This window comes from Cyclopterus lumpus, chromosome 23 (assembly GCF_009769545.1).
Source record: "Cyclopterus lumpus isolate fCycLum1 chromosome 23, fCycLum1.pri, whole genome shotgun sequence".
NCBI lineage: Eukaryota > Metazoa > Chordata > Actinopteri > Perciformes > Cyclopteridae > Cyclopterus > Cyclopterus lumpus.
Window position 1 is genome coordinate 7,596,652 of NC_046988.1, and position 19,865 is coordinate 7,616,516.

At 42.7% G+C, this 19,865-nt stretch overlaps 1 protein-coding gene across 1 annotated transcript in view; it reads left to right on the forward strand.

The window, feature by feature from the left end:
• Positions 1–19,865, forward strand: part of plxna4 (plexin A4) — a 181,525-nt gene that overhangs the window by 100,363 nt on the left and 61,297 nt on the right. Inside the window, exon 4 of the mRNA XM_034526697.1 lies at positions 8,477–8,577. Within this exon, the coding sequence (XP_034382588.1) occupies positions 8,477–8,577 (101 nt within the window). The remainder of the gene's footprint in view (positions 1–8,476; positions 8,578–19,865) is intronic.

Below are 19,865 nucleotides of genomic sequence, written 5' to 3' on the forward strand. Positions count from 1 at the left end.
GACCTCCTCAGGATCCTGGCTGGTGAGAGAGTCCAGTACAGGATCAGAAGGGTCGGAGTGCGATGATGGAGGAGAGAGGACCAGGAGGAGAGGGACAGCGAAAGGAGATTAGGGATGTGGTCATCAAGCAATATGGCAGAAACGTGTGCTGCGTTGTGCAGCTGATAAGATGTTTTGAATGTTTCATACTTAGTATAAAAAACAGCCACAACGCTGCGATTGTTTTAACCTTGTGAGTCTCTGTGTGGTTTGAGCAATTGCGCCAGGAATAGGGGGCTAAGAAGCAGAGACCATAATGACTGTGATTGACTTGTCGTCACTGCAATCATCACTCTTCATCACAAAGAGAATTAAATAGACATGATAAGTCATTTTTGTTTTATCAGTTTGTGATCTAGTTGGTGAAGCCTTTTTTTTTCTCTTCTTCTTTTGCGCAAACTTGATTATCATCACTTCTCGATCACAAAATAAATAAAAAAAAAAATATGAACATGATAGCTTTTTGGTCTATCAGCAGTGAAAAGACGGTGTGATAATTTAAGACACAGCCGTGTAGTGGCATGTCAGTGTGATGATAACAAACCATAAATAAAAGACAATGTGGCACCACCTTGATAGAGACGTGTGACCAGGCATCGTGCTGAGAGTAACACAGTGCCCTGCTTGTCATTACAGGAGAAAGCTTAACATACCCATGCAGCATCATGTGCTACATGACATGCTCTCCACATCCCGGTTGTTTTATTTTTCTCATCCTTCTTTACATTTCTCTTCCGTTCTTGCAATCAATTTCCGTTCCCTTTCCTTCCTCCATCCTGCAACTGTCCTCTTTTGTTAGATTTGTTTTTCTTTCAGGATTATAGATTTTTTGCTCCTACAACCCCTATTCATTTCTAAGGGGATTTGTAAAGCAAATGGGGATTCAGTCTTTTGTGTTCCTTGTTGCTCTTTCTCCATCTCCTTTCTCTCCATCTTTATTTCATTTCTAACCACCACCCTTTGTCATTTTTACCCCACTTCAACCCCAATCCTCAATGTATTCACCATTCCTTACAGCGGAGTAATCTGTCATCCCTACTCTCTCAATAATCCAGTGATTGGCTGTCCTCTAATTGGATCTCCCTCTCTGTATTTCTCTCTCTCTCACACACACACACACACACACACAAAAGTCATCCTATTAGTGGGTTAAATAGATGTTCTGGTGTAAAGAGGACAGTCAGATGGGCTGTGATTATGGATGTTGGGGTTGGTGTCTGAGTGACAGGGGCAGGTCCACCTCACTGTTAATATAAGCGGCTGCTGTGCCACTATCCTGTTAACAAGGATTCATCCGTCAACCACAATGAGGACCTCTGGGAGACTAAATGAGTCAGTGTCAGTGGAGGTCGAGGGGTCATCTGTTAGTTTCAGGATGTCAATTAAAAGTACAAATCACACACTTACAAAGCGTTCAGTTTTAGTAGGAGCTATACATGTATTGTAGAGTGCAAACAACTGTTATGATGAACAGTTATTAAAGTTGTAATGTCCATGTTTCTTCCTGTTCATCTTCAACATATGAAGATTCCATTCCGAGTTGCCTGGTTTTGGAGATAATCTGCCAATTCTCTCAAATATAATGGGACTATATGGCACTCATCTTGTGGTGCTCAAAGCATCAACACATTTGAAAAAATCTACTGTTACATCTCTTTCCTGAAATCATGCCAGTTACTCAAGAGAATCCACAGACCTTGTTGTGGAGCAGTTTCATATCGGAACTATTTTCTTTCAACCATAGGTCCTAAGGTTTTTTATTTATTTTGGATTTTGTGATGTACTGTCCCCTTTAACTCTTTTGGTAAAAAAAAAAGTAGAAAATTATTCTCCAAATTAACCAGACACGCATATATTTATATGACACACATCAAGTTGACCATGAATTCATTCGTGTAGCCTTCTTTTCTCTGAAATGCAAACAACCATGAAATAGAGCATTACTGTGTTGAGTGCCTGTTGGAATCTACAATGCCCAACTGTGTACACAGTCGAAAGGAACATAAGCAACTTCTGTTGAGCCCAATCACGAGGAGGTCATTTAAATGAATGCGATTTTGATAGCAGAGCAAATTTATGTGAGTTGACATGGCTTCCAGGGCCATTTGGGGGCAGTTCAAGTTGTTGTTGTTGTGTTTTAGTCATTCAGTCCATCCTTCAATGTTCCCATAGTCATACCATCCAGCAACATAACAAATCCATGAACTTATCCTGCCAGCAGCTGGTAAGGACTGGTTAGATCTTATCAAGTATGATCCTAAAGGGTTTTCTTGTCATTTTATTTTAACACATACCAAGATTTTTTTACACTCACCATATAAACTGTTGCTCGAAAGTGCTGCCACTGCCACACTCACAGCGTTAATTATTTATATTCAGCGTAGCAAATGCAGATCTGTAAGTGTGAATTATTGAAAATGTGTACTATAGTGGGGTGAGATCGTTCAGAGTCAAATGCTTTTTTTCTTCTATTTTCAACCCCTCCTGGGGAAATCCGACAAGCTCATTTCTGGAAATATCACATCTTTGCATCTCATCAAAGATGTTTAATACCGGCATCCTTTAATTTTCTTGCCACATCCCCTATAGTGTGGCTTCCTCACCCGTGTGTTAGGCTGTGAGTTATGAAGGTGTTTAGATGTGCATATTATGTTGTTTTCCAGTTTAGCTGCAGGCTGCTGTGGTTTACCAAGCTGATGTGTTGCAGTCTTTGCTGCCTCACACACTTCTAAAACATGAAGTGGAGCAGACAACGTTGGAGAGAACTACCTCTTATACCTTTTGTCTGAATTAAGCGTTCTTGTCTCTTTCCCTGTCGCTGATAGTCGTGAATCTATAAGCCTGATAATACAACACACCACACAGACACTCTATAATATGTGTCATTCATATATGAGTCAAAGTCTTGCCTGGAAACAGTCCAAACTGAGCTCTCTGAGTAATACAGCCCTTACTTGTACCCAGGCTATGCCCCAGGGCAAGAAGAGGCCGCCTGTACAAAATAAGCCTGTGTGTATGTAGGTGTGTGCATGGCTACACTTCTACCTGTCAATGGGAGAAATGACATTACAGACTAAATGCAAATCGTGTTTGTGCGTTAAAGGGTCAGACCTCTCCCCACATCTAAAATGCACTTTACCTTGACATCCATTATGTCTTCTGCTTGGTTCTAGCACAGAGGACTGACAGTAATGGGGCAACATTAGCATGATTAGGGCAGGTTCTGCTGTGTGAATTTATTGTAGCTGAGCTTAGCATCCTGCAGCATGTTGTTGCTTATTTGGTATGCATAGACAAACGAAAGATGACAGATGGTAAAAATATAGAAAAGCATTCTTCATGCAGAACATTCTAATCTGTAAGCTCTTATTAGTAAACAGCCTGAAGCTTGTTTAACTGCCTTTTTTTCTTTTTTTTTGCGGGAGGATTGAAGGGGGCGGGGCTTACCCTCTTTGGAATGGAAAGATAAGTGAAAATGATTGATTGTATCCGAGTCGTTTGTCATGCGCTGACAATCCTGACAGCGCAATGGATGGCTTTCTCATTTGACCTCCGAGAACCTCAAATGAAAACAATATTGCACTTGCAGCCACTGGCCCGCTCTGGTAACTGAGTTCATGATATAACACCGTTTGGTTGGTGGTTGACGGATTGAGCGGTGCGTCAGCTGTGACGAGGCGGTGGGTCGTTGATGTGTGTCCCTCGCTTCATTTGACTCCCACGTCAATCTGTCGTCCATCCAACTGGAGAGGAGACAGGTGGGACATGAGGGGACGAGGATGAGAGAGGTGCCAGTAAATGAACGAAGGAATAAACAACATGGATGATATTCAATGATAGATGGAGAAGACAATCAGACCGACCTGAAACCAGAGGCAGACCGGAGTTAAATAGAAATAAGAAATGAATAAACTACCCTGGGTATTTAGGGGCACTGAAACAGCATCTACACATGGTGGTAGGCTTATGGAAACATAGAGGTCCTTCCTATTCATGTATATGAATAAGGATTTTACGTTCTCATGTTTAATAATTTATTTGCAGACACTCTCGCAGGCAGCAATTTACCTTGACGCATACATACAACAATGCTTACTTACAAAAAAAAATGACAAAATAACATTATATTACATACAGTTAACCAAATGATGTTCATTAATGTCTTCCAATAGGCCAATACTAGTGAAGCAGTGCCAGCATTGTGCCAAACTACTGAACAAACTCACACCAGGGAAGGAGAGTAAAAGACAAAGCTGGCCTGGGGGAAGAGGAGCAAAGATAAGAGAAGTTCAGTGTGCCCTACAGGCTGTGAGGCAGCATTGGGCTATCACTTTCATTTCTCTGTTCATTTGGAGTGGGAGAGTTTTGCTGCAGGTGGAATCCCTGTTTAATTACAAGTGGAGGGGCGAGGAAAAGAGTAGGATAAAGAGAGAAATAGGGATGAGGCAGAATAATTAGTTATTAATAAAAGCCTCAGCAGATTTATTAAATGATCACTTTCCCACTGCAGGTTGACTCGAAGGCCCCTGGCATTATGAAAGGAGGAGAGGAGAGGAAAGGAAAGAAAAACAAAGTCAGGCTTCATCATCTCCTTCATTGTGATGATGAAGATCTGTTCAACACTTTTAAAAAGACTCTTTCTTCTCTCTTCCTTTGAAACTCACACACACACACACACACACACACACACACTTATATACTGTATATATAATTTGACGCCATTGTGCCACCACAGTAAATGATCAAGTACGTCTTCATCTCTCTCCCCGCACATTAAGGCATCAAGTTCTTCTGTGATCATGACCTTTTTTAAAAGCGCGATTATATTCAGCAGCTTCCATCTCTCCCCATTGTGAAAGGAGGGAGAGTGCAGGGTGTAATGGATGTCATTTGCTCACCTGAAACAGGAAGGAATTATAAATACCATGCACCCCCATCCTTTGTATTTATCCCTGCTGATATGATAGCCCAGCCATAAAGAAGAGACAGTCAGCCGTAATGGTTGCCTCTCTGGCAAGGCCCATGAAGAAGATTGCATGAAATGAATGTGATATCGAGATGAGAGAGACAAGGGGTGCATTGGGTCGTTTAGCCACCAAATCCCTCAATTTTTTTCGTGATAAAAGAGGGGACAAAAGTGTGGCCTGCTTGTGTGCGTGTGTGTGTGTGTGTGCGTGTGTGCCTGCGTGTGCGTGTGCACGCCAGATAGAGAACGGAGGCTTTGGAGAGATGATGAATGTATGATGTTACACACCTCAGAGCGTCTGAGTGACAGAGAAAGACAGACAGCCAGGGAGAATGAATGATATCAGGACCCGCGCTCTGGAACAGAGGCTTCACATTGGCAACCATTGCTCCTGCTGGGCTCTGAATGTGATGTGTGTTTGTTTTTGAATGTGTGTGTTGTATCTGTTGAGAAAACCATTTTCCCCAGAGGCAGGCATCTGAGGCCTCGATAGGCATCAGGAGGTTTCTTCCATTCTCCAAAGTCTAAATCCGCGTGTGTATTTTTGTATATGTGTGTACACGTGGGTGGTGTGTGTATCGGCATATCTGCCACCGATGAAGTGTTAAATTATAAAGCGTTCTGATATGGGCGCATTGTTTGCTACAGTTCTGTGTGGGTGCTTAGCTTTTATGGCAGATCACGAGGTGACAAACCACTCGATGCGGTGACATGGCGACGTAGATTACATAAACGCACACACAGACACACGCGTACAGAGGGGGAAATTGTGGTTTCATACACTCTCGTGATAAGGCTTTGGCAGCTGAAATCCCTCCATAGGCTAACACAATGGCCTTTCTCCACCAGGTTATTTAGCCGGCAGTGGGCTGAGACAGTGGTAGATCTGAGGAGGACGGAGCAGGCTTGGTGGAGAGTGACGGGAGGGAGGGAATCTATCACGTGAGATGCAACGAGGACCCGCGTTGAGCTTGATGCACACACACTTGGACCACTATTCCTCCGATTCCATCTCAAACGCATTCCCTTTTATCTACCTAATGCAAATGCATCTCTATACTGTAGGCACAGAGGGCAAAACATACCCCACCCCCTCCCCCTCCCTCCGCCCCCCATTGAAAGCGCGCACACACATGCTTAACACACAAAGGTTCCCTTGCATTGTTTTTAATCTGTACCAGCATAGCGAGCAGGATTCCTCTTGACTTTGACAAGGAGATACACCCCCTCTGAATTCATTCAGCTGTGTTTGAATCTGTTTCAGCGTGTGTGCACAAGTATGCTATTCATAGCACTTGTCGAGATACACAGTAGCAGTAGAGACATAAATGTAGAGAGAGAGAGAGAGAGTGATGTAGTGGTGTGTTTTTAAAGTATCTCCATAGAGTCAGTGTCTATCTTCAGTGATAGTATCCATATTTGTGGTTCACACACGTCTGCGTGCACACATGTTGAAATATGGTTTTCAGCCATGAGTGTGTGCAAAATTGTTGTGTAGTGAGTGTGTGTTTTTATTAGAGAGAGAGCGAGAGAGAGAGAGAGAGAGAGGCAGGCTGTCAGCCAGAGATGCGCTGTGTGATAGTCTGTGCTTTCAACAGAGTGAACCGCCGTCGGTGCCACGCTGTGCTGAGGAGACTTTTCTGATCCCTTGTTACATTCAGTCATGCCCTACATTAGATGGTTTAATTATGGTCCTTTTCATATACTCAAATATGGAATTTATTCAGTAAAATGTTCTGCGAAGACACGTATAATTGCATCACTTGCATCCAGAGGTATAAAGATCCAAAAGAATTGATCCTCGAGTCGCCACCCATTAGCTGCACAAGGTGATTTGAAAATTAACGAGATTAAATTAGTGCACATCATCACTGCCAAAGTGTCTTGAAGCAAGGCACTCAATTTTCATCCTCCCAAGCAAGCTGCACAGGTGTTGAGCGCATGTTCTGACCCTACAAGTAATATTATTGGCAAGGCTACTGTTGTCCAATTCCATGGCAAGCCAAAGTGTGATCAAAGTGGATAAACAGATGTGTGGTAATCAGCTTGTAAATGCTTATTCTTCATCTGATTTTCTAGTATGCAGCAATATGGCCTGTGGCTGTTTAACAGTACAGTGCATACGTATTATCATTTGTGCACAGTGATAGTATGACCATCCGGTGTCTTCCTGTGTAAGTAAAGAAGCATTTGCTCAACAAACCTGGGAATGTGGCAGAGTTCACCTTCATCTAGAACTTGTATTTCAAGTGTGCAGTCACACAAACACCCTCATAATAACCCAACATCAGTCCCCCATCACTGATGATGTTGTCTCTTTTCCCCCGGCTGTCATCGGTGAGCAGCGTGAGTGACATCGGTCATCCACCAATGACGGCTCATTAATCAAAAGTGCCAGCAACACCTATTATTGCATCACGCTGTTACCATGGTGACAAGGGCACGGGACGGCTGAGATTTACCTCAGCTTTGCCCCTTGCTCTCGGTCACTCAAGGCCCATGCCAATCACTGCCAGTCAACTGCAGTTTGAATTGGCGGGGCTATGTATCACAATAGATGGCCTGCTCTCCCAAGTGGCCAGGTTTTCCATATGGAGCCAGTGGGGAGAGATGGAAGCTGTCAAGCAGTCACATTATCATGAAAATGAGTGCTTATATAATTACCTTACATTCTCTTTTTCCATATTAGTTTTGTCGTTATTCTAAGTCTAGATGGTTCAATTTTGTTTTACCATTCTTTCAAAAAAAGAGGACAATTTTAACCTGCCATCACAGCTGCAATGCACTCTAATAGACAATGCACAGCTATCTTAAACATTAATAGTACTATTGTTGTTTTAGTCTGAGTCATTCAGGATGCAAACAGTAATGCAGATATGCGTTGTTCAGGAAAGGGTGCGACTGTCCCTGTTCATCTTTCCACCGACGCACGTCTTTGACCGTAGAGTATCTGATTGCACAAGTCTGTGCCCTTTTTGTCGAGGTGCTCTGAAGTACAGCAGCACTTGTGAGGAAGCAGGTTATCGAATGCTTCACCTCCCTCTACACTCTTATTTTCACTCTTTTTTAGAGATTTTGTGTTATCAGTAAACCATTACTGGTGTACATGGAATATAAGTCCATTATGCTTGTCAAACCTGAAGAGGGTATTGTTAATCCGCTTTTATTATTTTGGTGCCCCTTATTCATTGTTATTATTCTTTTTATTCATTGTCATAGAGTCATCCTTTCTTTCTCGGTCACTCCCTCTCTCTGAAGCAACCATGAAGAAATATTATTATCATTTTCCAATTCCTCCCATCACCTACAGCCTGCAGCTTTAAAAAAAAAAAACATTTATTTTCTATTTCACATTCTCTGTCTGTTTCCTATTTATATTGTTATAGTTTATTTCGACTTTTTTCCTGAATACAAAAATGTGAACTGTGAATGACTCAAAAACATATTTAATCCTCGTTTGTTTCTCGGCAGCTGTCGAGGGTGCCAGTGGAGGCCTGCGGTCAGTACTCAACCTGCACCGAATGTCTCGGATCTGGTGACCCCCACTGTGGCTGGTGTGTCCTGCACAACATGTGAGTATTACCACAGCTACACACACACACACACACACACACACACACACAGACACCTAAACTCACATGCTTCCGTGTTTTCTTTCTTCCCTTTAACTCTTCAAACACTGTTTTCTCACTTCCCTATTTATTCCCAGAGACTCACATATATTACCCAGACAGTCTGGGGGGGTGCTGTGTTTGTTATCCTCCCCTACGTCCATGACGCCTGGGCCCATGCCCAGCACTCCATCCTTTGCAGCCCTTGAGCATTCAGGGACTCCTCTAGCCATTCCAGGCCAAGTCTCGGATTGCTTTCCTGGGGCTCGGCCTTGTGCCAACGGCCCCCTTAGATCCATTACCAAACCTACCCACTGGCATTGTTTACCAGCCCTGAAACCAGAGCCTGATGAGATCACAGACACTGGAGGGCACTGCCAGGGCTCTCATGGGCACCACTCCAAACTTCAGGAGTTGATACGAGGAGAGTGATAGCTTATGTTATTGTAACTGTTGAATGAGCTTTTTTTATTTGCCTTACTATTAAGCTTCCTGTCTGTCTGTCTTTCACATTCACACAGATGCACACACATAGATACACACAAATGCACACACACCCCAGCTGCTGTCAAACCCCCGTCACTCATGATTGGAGCGGGAGATAATGCTTGCTGGGGGTACGGAGATTTCCCACTCCACTGTAAATGGAAAATAGGGTGTGTGTGTGTGTGTGTGTGTGTGTGTGTGTGTGTGTGTGTGTGTGTGTGTGTGTGTGTGTGTGTGTGCGTGTGCGTGTGCGTGTGTGTGTGAGAGAGAGAAAGAGACTGAGTACATTTAGCACCTTCATCCTTGCTGGCACTGAGGAGACATGACGAGGGCCGTGAAACATGGTGAAACACAGAAAGGGAGGAAGGAAGATGGACAGAAGAAGGAAGTCACAGACTGAGAAAATAACAGATGAGCATTGAGAGAGGTAGAGAATAGTTAATCCTGAGAAAGAAAAGAAAGATATGAAGATGGTCATCCCAGATGCAAACTTTTTAGAGAGAAGAGCTGTGAAAGAGTGAGAAAAAGAGTTTGTGTCCGGCCAAGTGAAGGAAGGAGAAATGGAGGATGAATGTGTTTGAGGTCTCCAGGGTAGAAAGTGCATTAGCAGACAGAAGTAACACTCTCATGGCTTATGGGTCACCAACCAGAGGTTAGAGGAAAAGTCACTCTCACACACACACACACACGCACAGCAATGCATTAGTGCGTAATGCTTTAGTCCAGATTTTCATTCTAATCACAATTTATTATATTGAAGCCCTTCTCTAAACACTCCATACTGAACCAAACATTAATCAACCATTTGGTGTATCCCAGCAGATCATTTAATTTAAAAATGAATTGTCTGAGAAAAAAGAGCAGGATCAATGTAAACAACTCATTTAGGGCTATTAGTGAGCAGCCACCATGCAGATATGTGCCACTTCGATCGCGTTTGCAATTTAAATCAAATCTTAAGTGTGTGAGAAGATGGTCCGCATCTGAGTGGAGTTGTGTTTCTGTTTGTGTGCGTGTGCGGGCCTGTGTGTGTGTGCGAGCATGCGTGCATGTGCAAATCCATTAACACCCTGGACATCCTCCCAGTCAGAGCAAATGGGTGGCCACAGATTGGCCTGTCACACTTAGCCTGATAGTGTCGGCTCACCTCAGCTCACCCGCTCCTCCACTCACATGCACACAAGGGCGGGCACACACACACCTTTCTTGCTGGCAAATTAGTGTCACGTTGCCAAAACGAGAATAGTACCCAGACAGAGAGAAAATAACCAAAAGTCCACTTTAGCGGATCTCAGGTGTCTATGTGTTTGACCATCACAAGGACAGAAAGGGAGATTACAGGTGTGTGTGTGTGTGTGCACACGTGTGTTTTGGCTTTCATTTTAACCGTCTAGCACACAATCAGACACAACACAAGATGCACAACTCAGTGTGATCGATTGGCCACATGTTTACCTTTCCCAAAGTCCCTCCTCCTTATCACTCTCCATCCCCCAACTTGTGAGTTCTTGGTGTAACTGAAGTCCTCTGAGCACCATCTCTACCATGGAGCAGACATGACTCTATGCTCCTGCTATAATCGTCTTTCTCTGTTTTATGAACCACTGTTAATGGCATCCGAGATATTTATTTTGTTTGGAAAATATTCCAACTTATAAGTACGCTTACTCCCTATTTTCTTCTTCTCCTTCTTCCTAGTAATAACACTAATAATAATAATAGTAATAATACACTTTGTTGTAATGAAGATAGACTTAAGAAACTGAAAAAATTCTAAATAAACAAAAGCTTCAGTGGAGCTAGTTTGAGACTTATTAAACGTAAACTGTGAAAGTTATAGGAAGTCAGGCAGTGAGTCCATTAACAAGCTGGACTCACAGCCTGATGGAGTACATTCTGGAGGGTCCTGCAAACAACTAGAGAGAAGACGGTCCACACAGACACATGGCCAATCACAAACAGATTAATTTCAGATTCCCCTTTGGTCATCACTCTGCTCTGCTCTGCTGCTAGTGTCAACCATTAATAATAGTGGTCATGATACTAGTAAATGTGTTTCAATGAGCTGAAGGATAAAGAAAAGAAGTACCATGTTGTAAGGTAGATAGTGTGACTGTGACTTAACAATGCATTAAGTCTGTCCTTGGTGAGGAGGGCTGACACACTCATACACACAAACACACGAACAGACACAAACACACACTTGACCCAAAGTCCTTCTCTCCAGGCATCTCAGCCATAACAAATGCAACAATATCAAGTTTGAGTTGACCTATTTGATATTCAGAGGGCAGAAATACAAATGTCCCTCAGTCTCTGTCTGTCAGAATAACATTTTCATTTATATTGCTCCAAGAAGTGACATATCATTAACATAAAACACTGAAAGCACATTCAAGTTTGTACTCAGTTTATGGACATCGGAGCCTCTCAAGTGGAAACCATTGAGTAACAGAAGAACAACAAGGACTTGTACAGTTACTAAGAATCAGCTATTGCTGTGTGAATTCTCAACATTTTAGTTTTTTCTCCAGTAAAACTTAATAATACACCAGCATAAAATCCTCTCATGCTTGCGTCCGGCTCTGTGACCGCACAGGAGTCTTGCTCAGTTCTAGCTTGAATTGATTAACCTGACATCACAGAATGTAGCCAAAGGGGAAAACCAATGAAAGAACGTCCATAAGTGAATGACAGCAGCGTGATGCTGGAAGCCCACAGGGTCAGTATGCAGGGCTGTAGAGAAAAGGCACAACAGATGGATGTTTTGCGAATTGTAATGCAGTATAGTTGTGTTCCTATTCAGTGCAATGCTATCTTGTGAAAAGCATTTTCCTGGCCTGGTCGAGGTTAAAGATATTTCTACAAAGAGAAAAAGAGGCATCCTGCCTAGTATACTGCCTGCAGACCCAAGGCTTAAACAATGCATCTTTAATAACGTATAAGGAAAGAGGCCAAAACTCAAGGAACTCTTAGAATTCACACTCTCCCTCACTTATTTGGAAGGAGGGCTGCTGAGTGGAAGGATAGCATGCAGTTCATCTTCAATGTCCTTCCAGATAGTTTGTTGTTCCCAATCAACCTTGAAATCACCTCACTGGCTCAATCTCTCTCTCTCTTTCCTTCTCTCTCGCACTCACTCACTCACACACACACACACACACACACACTCTTTGTCTTTCTTCCCCTATCAGCATTGCCTTTATTTACTCTATAGATCGGTGAGAGGAGCTGTTAGAGAGAACACCAGGGGAAGAGGAGAAAGGCAATCAATAGTACAGGGGAGGAAATCAACAGGAGTGTGTGTGTGTGCTGTGTGTGTGTGTGTGTGTCTGTGTGTGTGATAGCAGCCATTGTCCTTGGCAAACACTGACTATCCATTTAGAAAGGCAAATGTCTGCATTTATAGACATATGCTAGTATTCATCCGATAAACCGTATATCCTTTATGCCCCCTATGCATTTAATTGAGCCCACAATGAAACTTTGCATCAGAACCCCCCCCCCCCCCCCCCCCCCCCCCCCTCCCCCATCTGCTGTGAGCCCTGCCACTATTTGAGTACACCTGAAGCCTCACCTGTCAACCAAACTGTCTTGGCCCATCAAACGTGTGCTCTTTTCTGCTGAGATGCACGACTTATGCTAATGCCTGTCAAGCGTGGCAGGTGAAAGGAAAGTTTTCACTCATATCAACCACAGGAGAGTTTTTCATAAGTCTGTTACAGACTATTTACCTGTAAGAAACTACCGTATGTAAGAAGCATACTGTAGGCCTGTGCACAGTAGCAAACATAAATACATGCATGCTTATTGTATTCATGTGTATTATCTATTATGTGCCCAAGCATTTAAACAAAATGTATGAATAGAATACACAAGTGTACTCATGCATATTCCATTATAACATCCTACTTGTGAGATATATGAAAGGTCTTGAACATTATGCTAAATCCACCTTGAAGTCAATACTCTATGATTGACAAAAGTTGATCCTTTCAGCGAAATGCTGACATTTTGTGTCTTACTGTTTTTTACAGTATGATGTGGCATATTCCCTTTTCTGCGTGTTTTCCATCCACACTTCAACCCCTGCGAGTGACGAAGGGGCACTTCTTCAACGGGCCAATATATGCCAGAAATGTTACTACTAGGTTTCTGATATGGTCCCTCCCCTAATGCCAGTCTGTCAGCTGTCCGTTGTAAGTGGTTAAATACGCTGTCAACGTGCCTGCCATGCGTGACAGCCAGACAGATTGGAAACCATATTTGGAGAAGTAGCATTGTCAAAAGGAATGTCATCATATTTGACATGGATTTTGAGAATATCTCACATTACTCTGTGATGTCGGTGCTAATGTGGCAATATCCTCACATTAATAATGGGTTTGACATATCTCCATCTCTGCTTGCGATAGGGGTAACAATCACAGAGTGCTGCGACCGTTTTCTCTTTCACACTTTCATTCACTTTTCTTCTTTTCTTTACATATATACTGTATGTGTTGATATGTCATCAGTTCCAATGTGTGTTTGCGGCATGTTTGCCAATAAACAGCATGACTGTCCTACTCCTCCCTGCTCCTTTGCTCTCTGCCTCCAAACACTCGTAAACATCGATCCCTTCTTCCTGAAGTAGAATGGGGACTGTAAAGTCATCCGAGCCACAAGCAAATGCCTTTTCCCAGTTCGTTAGAGGAGGTCTATCTATACAATCAGTAGTAAACTTCCTGAGGTAAACTGTGATATACCGAGGTAGACCCAGACAACCACTGCATACTGAAGCATGCTGTGAGATTGAATCCCGATGATGGCCTGTACACTCACATTTTACATTAAGCTTTGGAGTATACCATGAGGATTATCAAAATCACCAGAGAAGATAACAATAGAAACGTTTCAATGAACTTGTACTCCGAACTAGCACAGCCAAGTCTCGATAATCTTATGCTTATGAGGGTGATACCAAAACAAGTTTGGGAGTAAACACGCAAAATGGCTGGTGAAACTTGCAAGTCATGCTGCAAAGCTTCTTGTCTTCTAAATCCCTTGTTTTCCCAAGACATCTTCGGTGCTGTCAAACGAATAACCTTTTCAGAGAAGAGAGGGAAAAGCTAATTGGCAGATCCGCTGTATGTTTTCTCTCTCTCTCTCATATATTAATTCTACACCGCTGCTACCTGTCGCTGTGTTCACAGTCATGTGTTTCCTCAGTGTGCTCATGTGTTATGCCACACTAATGCTAATTAAACTGGAGTGCCTCAATTAGCATGCTAACAAGGACTCGTGTTTGGTTGTGGCGACCACTCGGCTCTCCCTGGAGACAGCAGTTAGGGCTGTGGAACACATTGCAGGCATAGAAAGGAATTGTTTACACCAAAAGAAAGTTTCCCCCCCTAATAATAATAATAATAATCCATTTAATTTATATAGTGCTTTTCAAGATACTCAAAGACACTTTACATTATACACCGTAGACACAGCTACGGGGAGCAATGCAGGGTTAAGTGTCTTGCTCAAGCACACATCGACTAGGGCGGGGATTGAACTGCCAACCTCTTGATTGAAAGACGGGCATGCTAACCACTGACCCATAGTCGCCCGCTCTAATGTTAGAGTGAGCAGCTCTTTTCAGTCAACACATTGGCCGTGAGCTCATATCGAAGGCCAATCTAGAAAGAATTGAAATGTCACCTACTTATGATTACAATGAGTTTATTGCAAGGAACAGCAATGAGAAATGCTACACGTATCCAAAATAACATCTAAAGGTTCATTTATTCATGATAGACAAACTTTGCTTTTTTTTAACTTACATTAAAATTAGACCCGACTCTGACAATACACTGGGTAGCCCAATATTTCCAAGTGGAGGAACTGGATTTGGTGTTAAACAGCTAAAAAGGACTTGGTCAACTCTGAAAGTTTAATGTATCTAAAGTTGTTTCTTTGATCTTGAGATCCTTGCATTCATGGCACTGATGCCTGTGCCCAGGGCAGGATAGCCATCCCCTGAGTATGGGTGACTGGTCCCCCCCCCCCTTACCTCCAGCCTCCACCTCTTGCTGCATGCTAAGGGAGGTTGAGGGAAGGGAACAAGGTGACAGGGGCATCAGGACGGAACGAAGGGTTGCACATCCCAGTTTCCTTTCAACTGTCACCATCATAGTGTGAAGAAACCCACACCTACACACCGACCAATCTACCTGGCCGCAACACACATGCTCAAGTACATACACAACTGCTGCACGCCCACCTTCAAGTCTGGACCATTGCTCACTGTCACCTACTGTCACCCTACCACACACACAGGGAAACACTGGAAAATGGACACACACACTCACGGTGGGGAAGGTGTCTTGCTTTCTCTCTGGCAGAGCATGAACAGACACAGGTACTGACTTGAGACAGAGCGGATCAATGGGAGATGGCCTGACAGTCAAAGGAAGTGGAGATATATGGAGATGTATTCCATTCGATGAGGGGGGTGAGTGGGACGAGAGAGAAAGGGAGGTTACATAAATTCACAGGAGAGTGGGGATGAGAAATCTTCCAGTGAAGAGCATACATTAAACCCTCGGAACAGGTACTCTACTTGAAGGAATGAGGGTAAACACACACACACACACACACACACGCACGCATAGGGTTCATCTTGACTATGACCGACAGCACCTCTGGGAGCGAGTACTCGTGCAGGTCACCTCACATAGCTGGTGCTATGGCAACAGCGGCATAGTAGGAATATAATCACCATGTTATATTGACAGTAATCCCCAGTGATTGTTCAATATTAATATCAGATTGCATTGTCACAGAGATTACAGATGCATGCCAAGACAATGTAATGTCATTACGAATCCATTAAGATAGATTTACTCATGAAACATAGTGTTCCGCACATGCACTTGCAAAAGCTTTTCGTAAGCTTTCTGTATATGTACATTTGAACATATTTGAGTCTCTGCTAAGTGTTGTCTCAGTGAGAGAAGGCACCGTCTAGAGCTAATATAATGTGACCAAATGAAATGTATTCCTTTATTTGTATGGTTACATGCATTGAATGAGGTAAGACTCACATCAGTATCAGGCATTAAATTGCCTGATTCTCTACCATCGCTGTAAGAATAACAAACTGCCTCGTGTCGGTGAGTAAACACACCTTAACTCCACAAGCTACATATTGATTGCCTGGATCAATAGTATAATATGCTGCCGTCTCAAGCTGCACACATTCAAGATCATAACACAATATATGGAAGATAAAAGGCCAAGTGCACTCTTGAGACCTCCATTGAAAAGCAGCCCTGCAGTGCCCTGCACCGTCTCCCTCAGGAGCCACTATGAGAGCATCAAGCAGGGCATTTTAATTCACTAATATTTCTGGAAATACTGCAGATGCAGTGCAATGATCCGCTGTTGTTTTCCCTTGTGACTGTCTTGGCCTTTGTTCAATGTGAGGTCAGACTGGGTATTGATATCATAAGAAATGCACAGGGATATATGAGCTGTTTGGAGACGTTCCAGTATTTGCTGTTACATCCTGCATTCACATGCAGAATCTGGAGGTAACGGGACAAGATGTTGTCATTGGAGGCCTTCTGGTTTCTGTTCATCGTCCAAGTGGTATTGACCAGTCACGTTCAAGCAAGCTTTGGTTGAATACCGGTAAACAGTCCATAAGGAAAGCAAAACTGCAAACCCTCTATGGCTGTAGGTCATTTATTTTAAAGGATATAAGTGTTGATATGTAATTAAGTTGTACAATTAATCAGCAATAGTGGAATTAGCTGAATGATTGAAAAACTAATGACTTTGTGCCCTCTTTTGTGTCAATAATTGCCTTACAAATACAGTTGTTTAATAGAGAATGAGGCCTTATGGCATCTTCAGGTGCAGCAGTGGCATCACATATGCTAAATAAACAGCCTAATAATTCTGCCACCCCACCCCACTGTTAGATAGCTCTGCCGGGGGGTTTGTTTGTTTGTGGGTGTGTGGGTGGGTGGGTGAGTGTGAGAGAGAGAGATGGAGGAAGTTGGTGCGACTGCTTTTGACAGCTGCTAAAATTGTGTCTTGGGTTGTGAGAGGACCAAAATCCATGGCAGAGAGAAACAGCTGTTACTTGTTTACCCACAGGGCCAGATTGATTCTGCCGATCATCCTCTATTCTAATGCGATTGTGTGTGTTAGACAGTAATATAGGCTTTATGGAGGCTGTTGTAAATAATATGTGCTTATAACCCTCATTTTATTCAAACGTTTAAGGAACATTGATTGACGAGATCAGGCTTACATATAGATGTGTGTGTGTGTGTGTGTGTGTGTGTGTGTGTGTGTGTGTGTGTGTGTGTGTGTGTGTGTGTGTGTGTGTGTGTGTGTGTGTGTGTGTGTGTGTGTGTGTGTGTGTGTGTGTGTGTGTGTGTGTGTGTGTGTGTGTGTGTGTGTGTGTGTGAAAATAATGTATCTAATATAGCTCTGTACTTGCAAACTCTCAGCAGCGGTGTAATTTTCCACTTAGCCGGTGTTCTTGCATTCGTTGTACGTAAAGGGGATGGCTCAGAGATTTCTACTTGGCGGCAGCCACTTTGCAATTTCTATATTTTTAGGCATGGGCTTATGAGAGACGCACATGTGGTGTGTTTTTATTTATCTCTCTCTGTGTGTGTGTGTGTGTTAATTTGTGTGTGTTTGTAACAGGGTCATGGCCAGTGGGCCAGGTAATGACTCTCCCACCGGCCCCTCCATGCGTATTTCTGCTCTGTGGGTCACCTCTCTTAATGATAGCACAAGAAGGCACACAGACTGTGTGTGTGTGTGTGTGTGTGTGTGTGTGTGTGTGTGTGTGTGTGTGTGTGTGTGTTCGTTCCACTGTGGTCACATGTACTGTAGGAGTGAGAAATGTAGCCAGGCTGAATGTAGATGTGTGTGATTTGACTGAATCTCTGGCAGAGTAACATACAGCCTCAGGCAATTAATATGTATAGGATTCTATACAGTGTCTGGTGATGCATAGGTAGCATGGTAATGGTGTTTTAGTTGGACTACAGAGTGCCTATTTGTTGTGCATTGATTTAACACAAGCAACACTGATGAAGCAGAAACCCAGGTGTGTAGTATACAACAAATACTTTAAGAACGTCTTGTAACTCCACTGCAGGAACGTTTTATGTTTATCGATTAGGCAACCATGTATGACATTTTAGTGTATACATACATGTATATACTTGCTGACCACTTATGTGTCTGATACTGCATGTGTGTGTGTGTGTGTATATTTTCGCATGTGTGTGTCCTCCGGTGACATGAGCATTTGATAGAGCTGAGGATTGCTGGACTTTGGTATCGGGAGAATTTAATAGCTTTCATTTCCCAGCCTGTTTGACCTTCTCTGTGCCTCCCATTAGATATGCATTACACCTGAAGTCTCACATGGCCAGATACAGCAGCACCCTCTCTTTAGTATATTCTTTCTCCCCTGAGCCCTGCAACCTGCGCACCACTGATACTGGACTGGTTTCAACCACAAGGCATCAAGCCTGGAATTTTATATATATTTATACCGTCGGTGTTTGATAGTGACTTTAGCCATTGTGTTTATTTTCCCTTAGATGACATTTTGTTGTATTGAGCGATGACATTCACAGCTCTTTCTAAAATGTCTTCTTTTATATTTAAAAGTCTAAATGTTTACTTTGTTCTTTTTGTTCTTTATCATCTGCACATTTCAAACCCAAGCGACGTATCAGAGAACGAGTGGCTGTCAGTTGCTTTTTTAGGTCAACGGACACTTTTTGTCGATAATCATATGCATAGTACAGTTCTTGCAGTAAATTAGACCCTTTTTGTATTCATCACTTACTGGAGATTATGGATTTAGTCGGCGTGCACAAACTACAAGAAATAATATGATCATCCTGTATTGTAGTCAAGGAAATCATCAAAAGGGCTAAATGATTAATGTTGTGCAATGAAATATATTATGATATATTATTATATTTAGATCGGCTAGGTTTGAATGCCTCTGACAACCTCATCAGCAACGATTGCAGGAGCTAAAGGTCCATCTCTGCCCATTCCTCCGTCCCACTCTAATGTGTCACCTTATCAAAGGCTGGGAGAAACAAGAGTACAGATGAGTTTCCATTCAGGGCCAATCCAATCCATTCAGCTCGCCCTCTCACTACGTGTCATTGCCAGTCACTCAAATAGCTCGGCAAAACAGTGGTGTTTACTAACCAAATGAATAGATGTTGGACATTTCATTCTCCACAAAAAAGGGCTTTTTATGACTTGTTATTTGAAATCTAAATCGCTTTGATTTCTAGGCTACTCTAAATAGTCTATTCAGTGGTGTTTACAAAGGGCGGGATTGTTTTATATTACTACAAACGATGCAATCTTTTTTCCTTTCAATGTCTGTCTGGATAGTAATTGAAAACAATTATCCAGTGCTTTGCTCAGATAATACCCAGCTCTTACAACAGCTAAACCACGTATGGCATTATCTTCAATATCCATCCGCTGAAGCTCCAAATCAGCCACAGCAGCTCCTTAAATTCCCCTTCACAGTGGACATTCCGGTTGATCCAAATCAATATATGTATATGGCGTACACAGGGGTGAGAGATTCAGTCAGGATGCAGAAGCACTTTTTAAAGTAAAACGCTCAGTACAGTGTATCTGGTGGATACAGCAGAATGAACATAAACCTGACGGAAAAAGGAATTTAGCGATTGAATGTTCTAAATAATTATTTCATATAG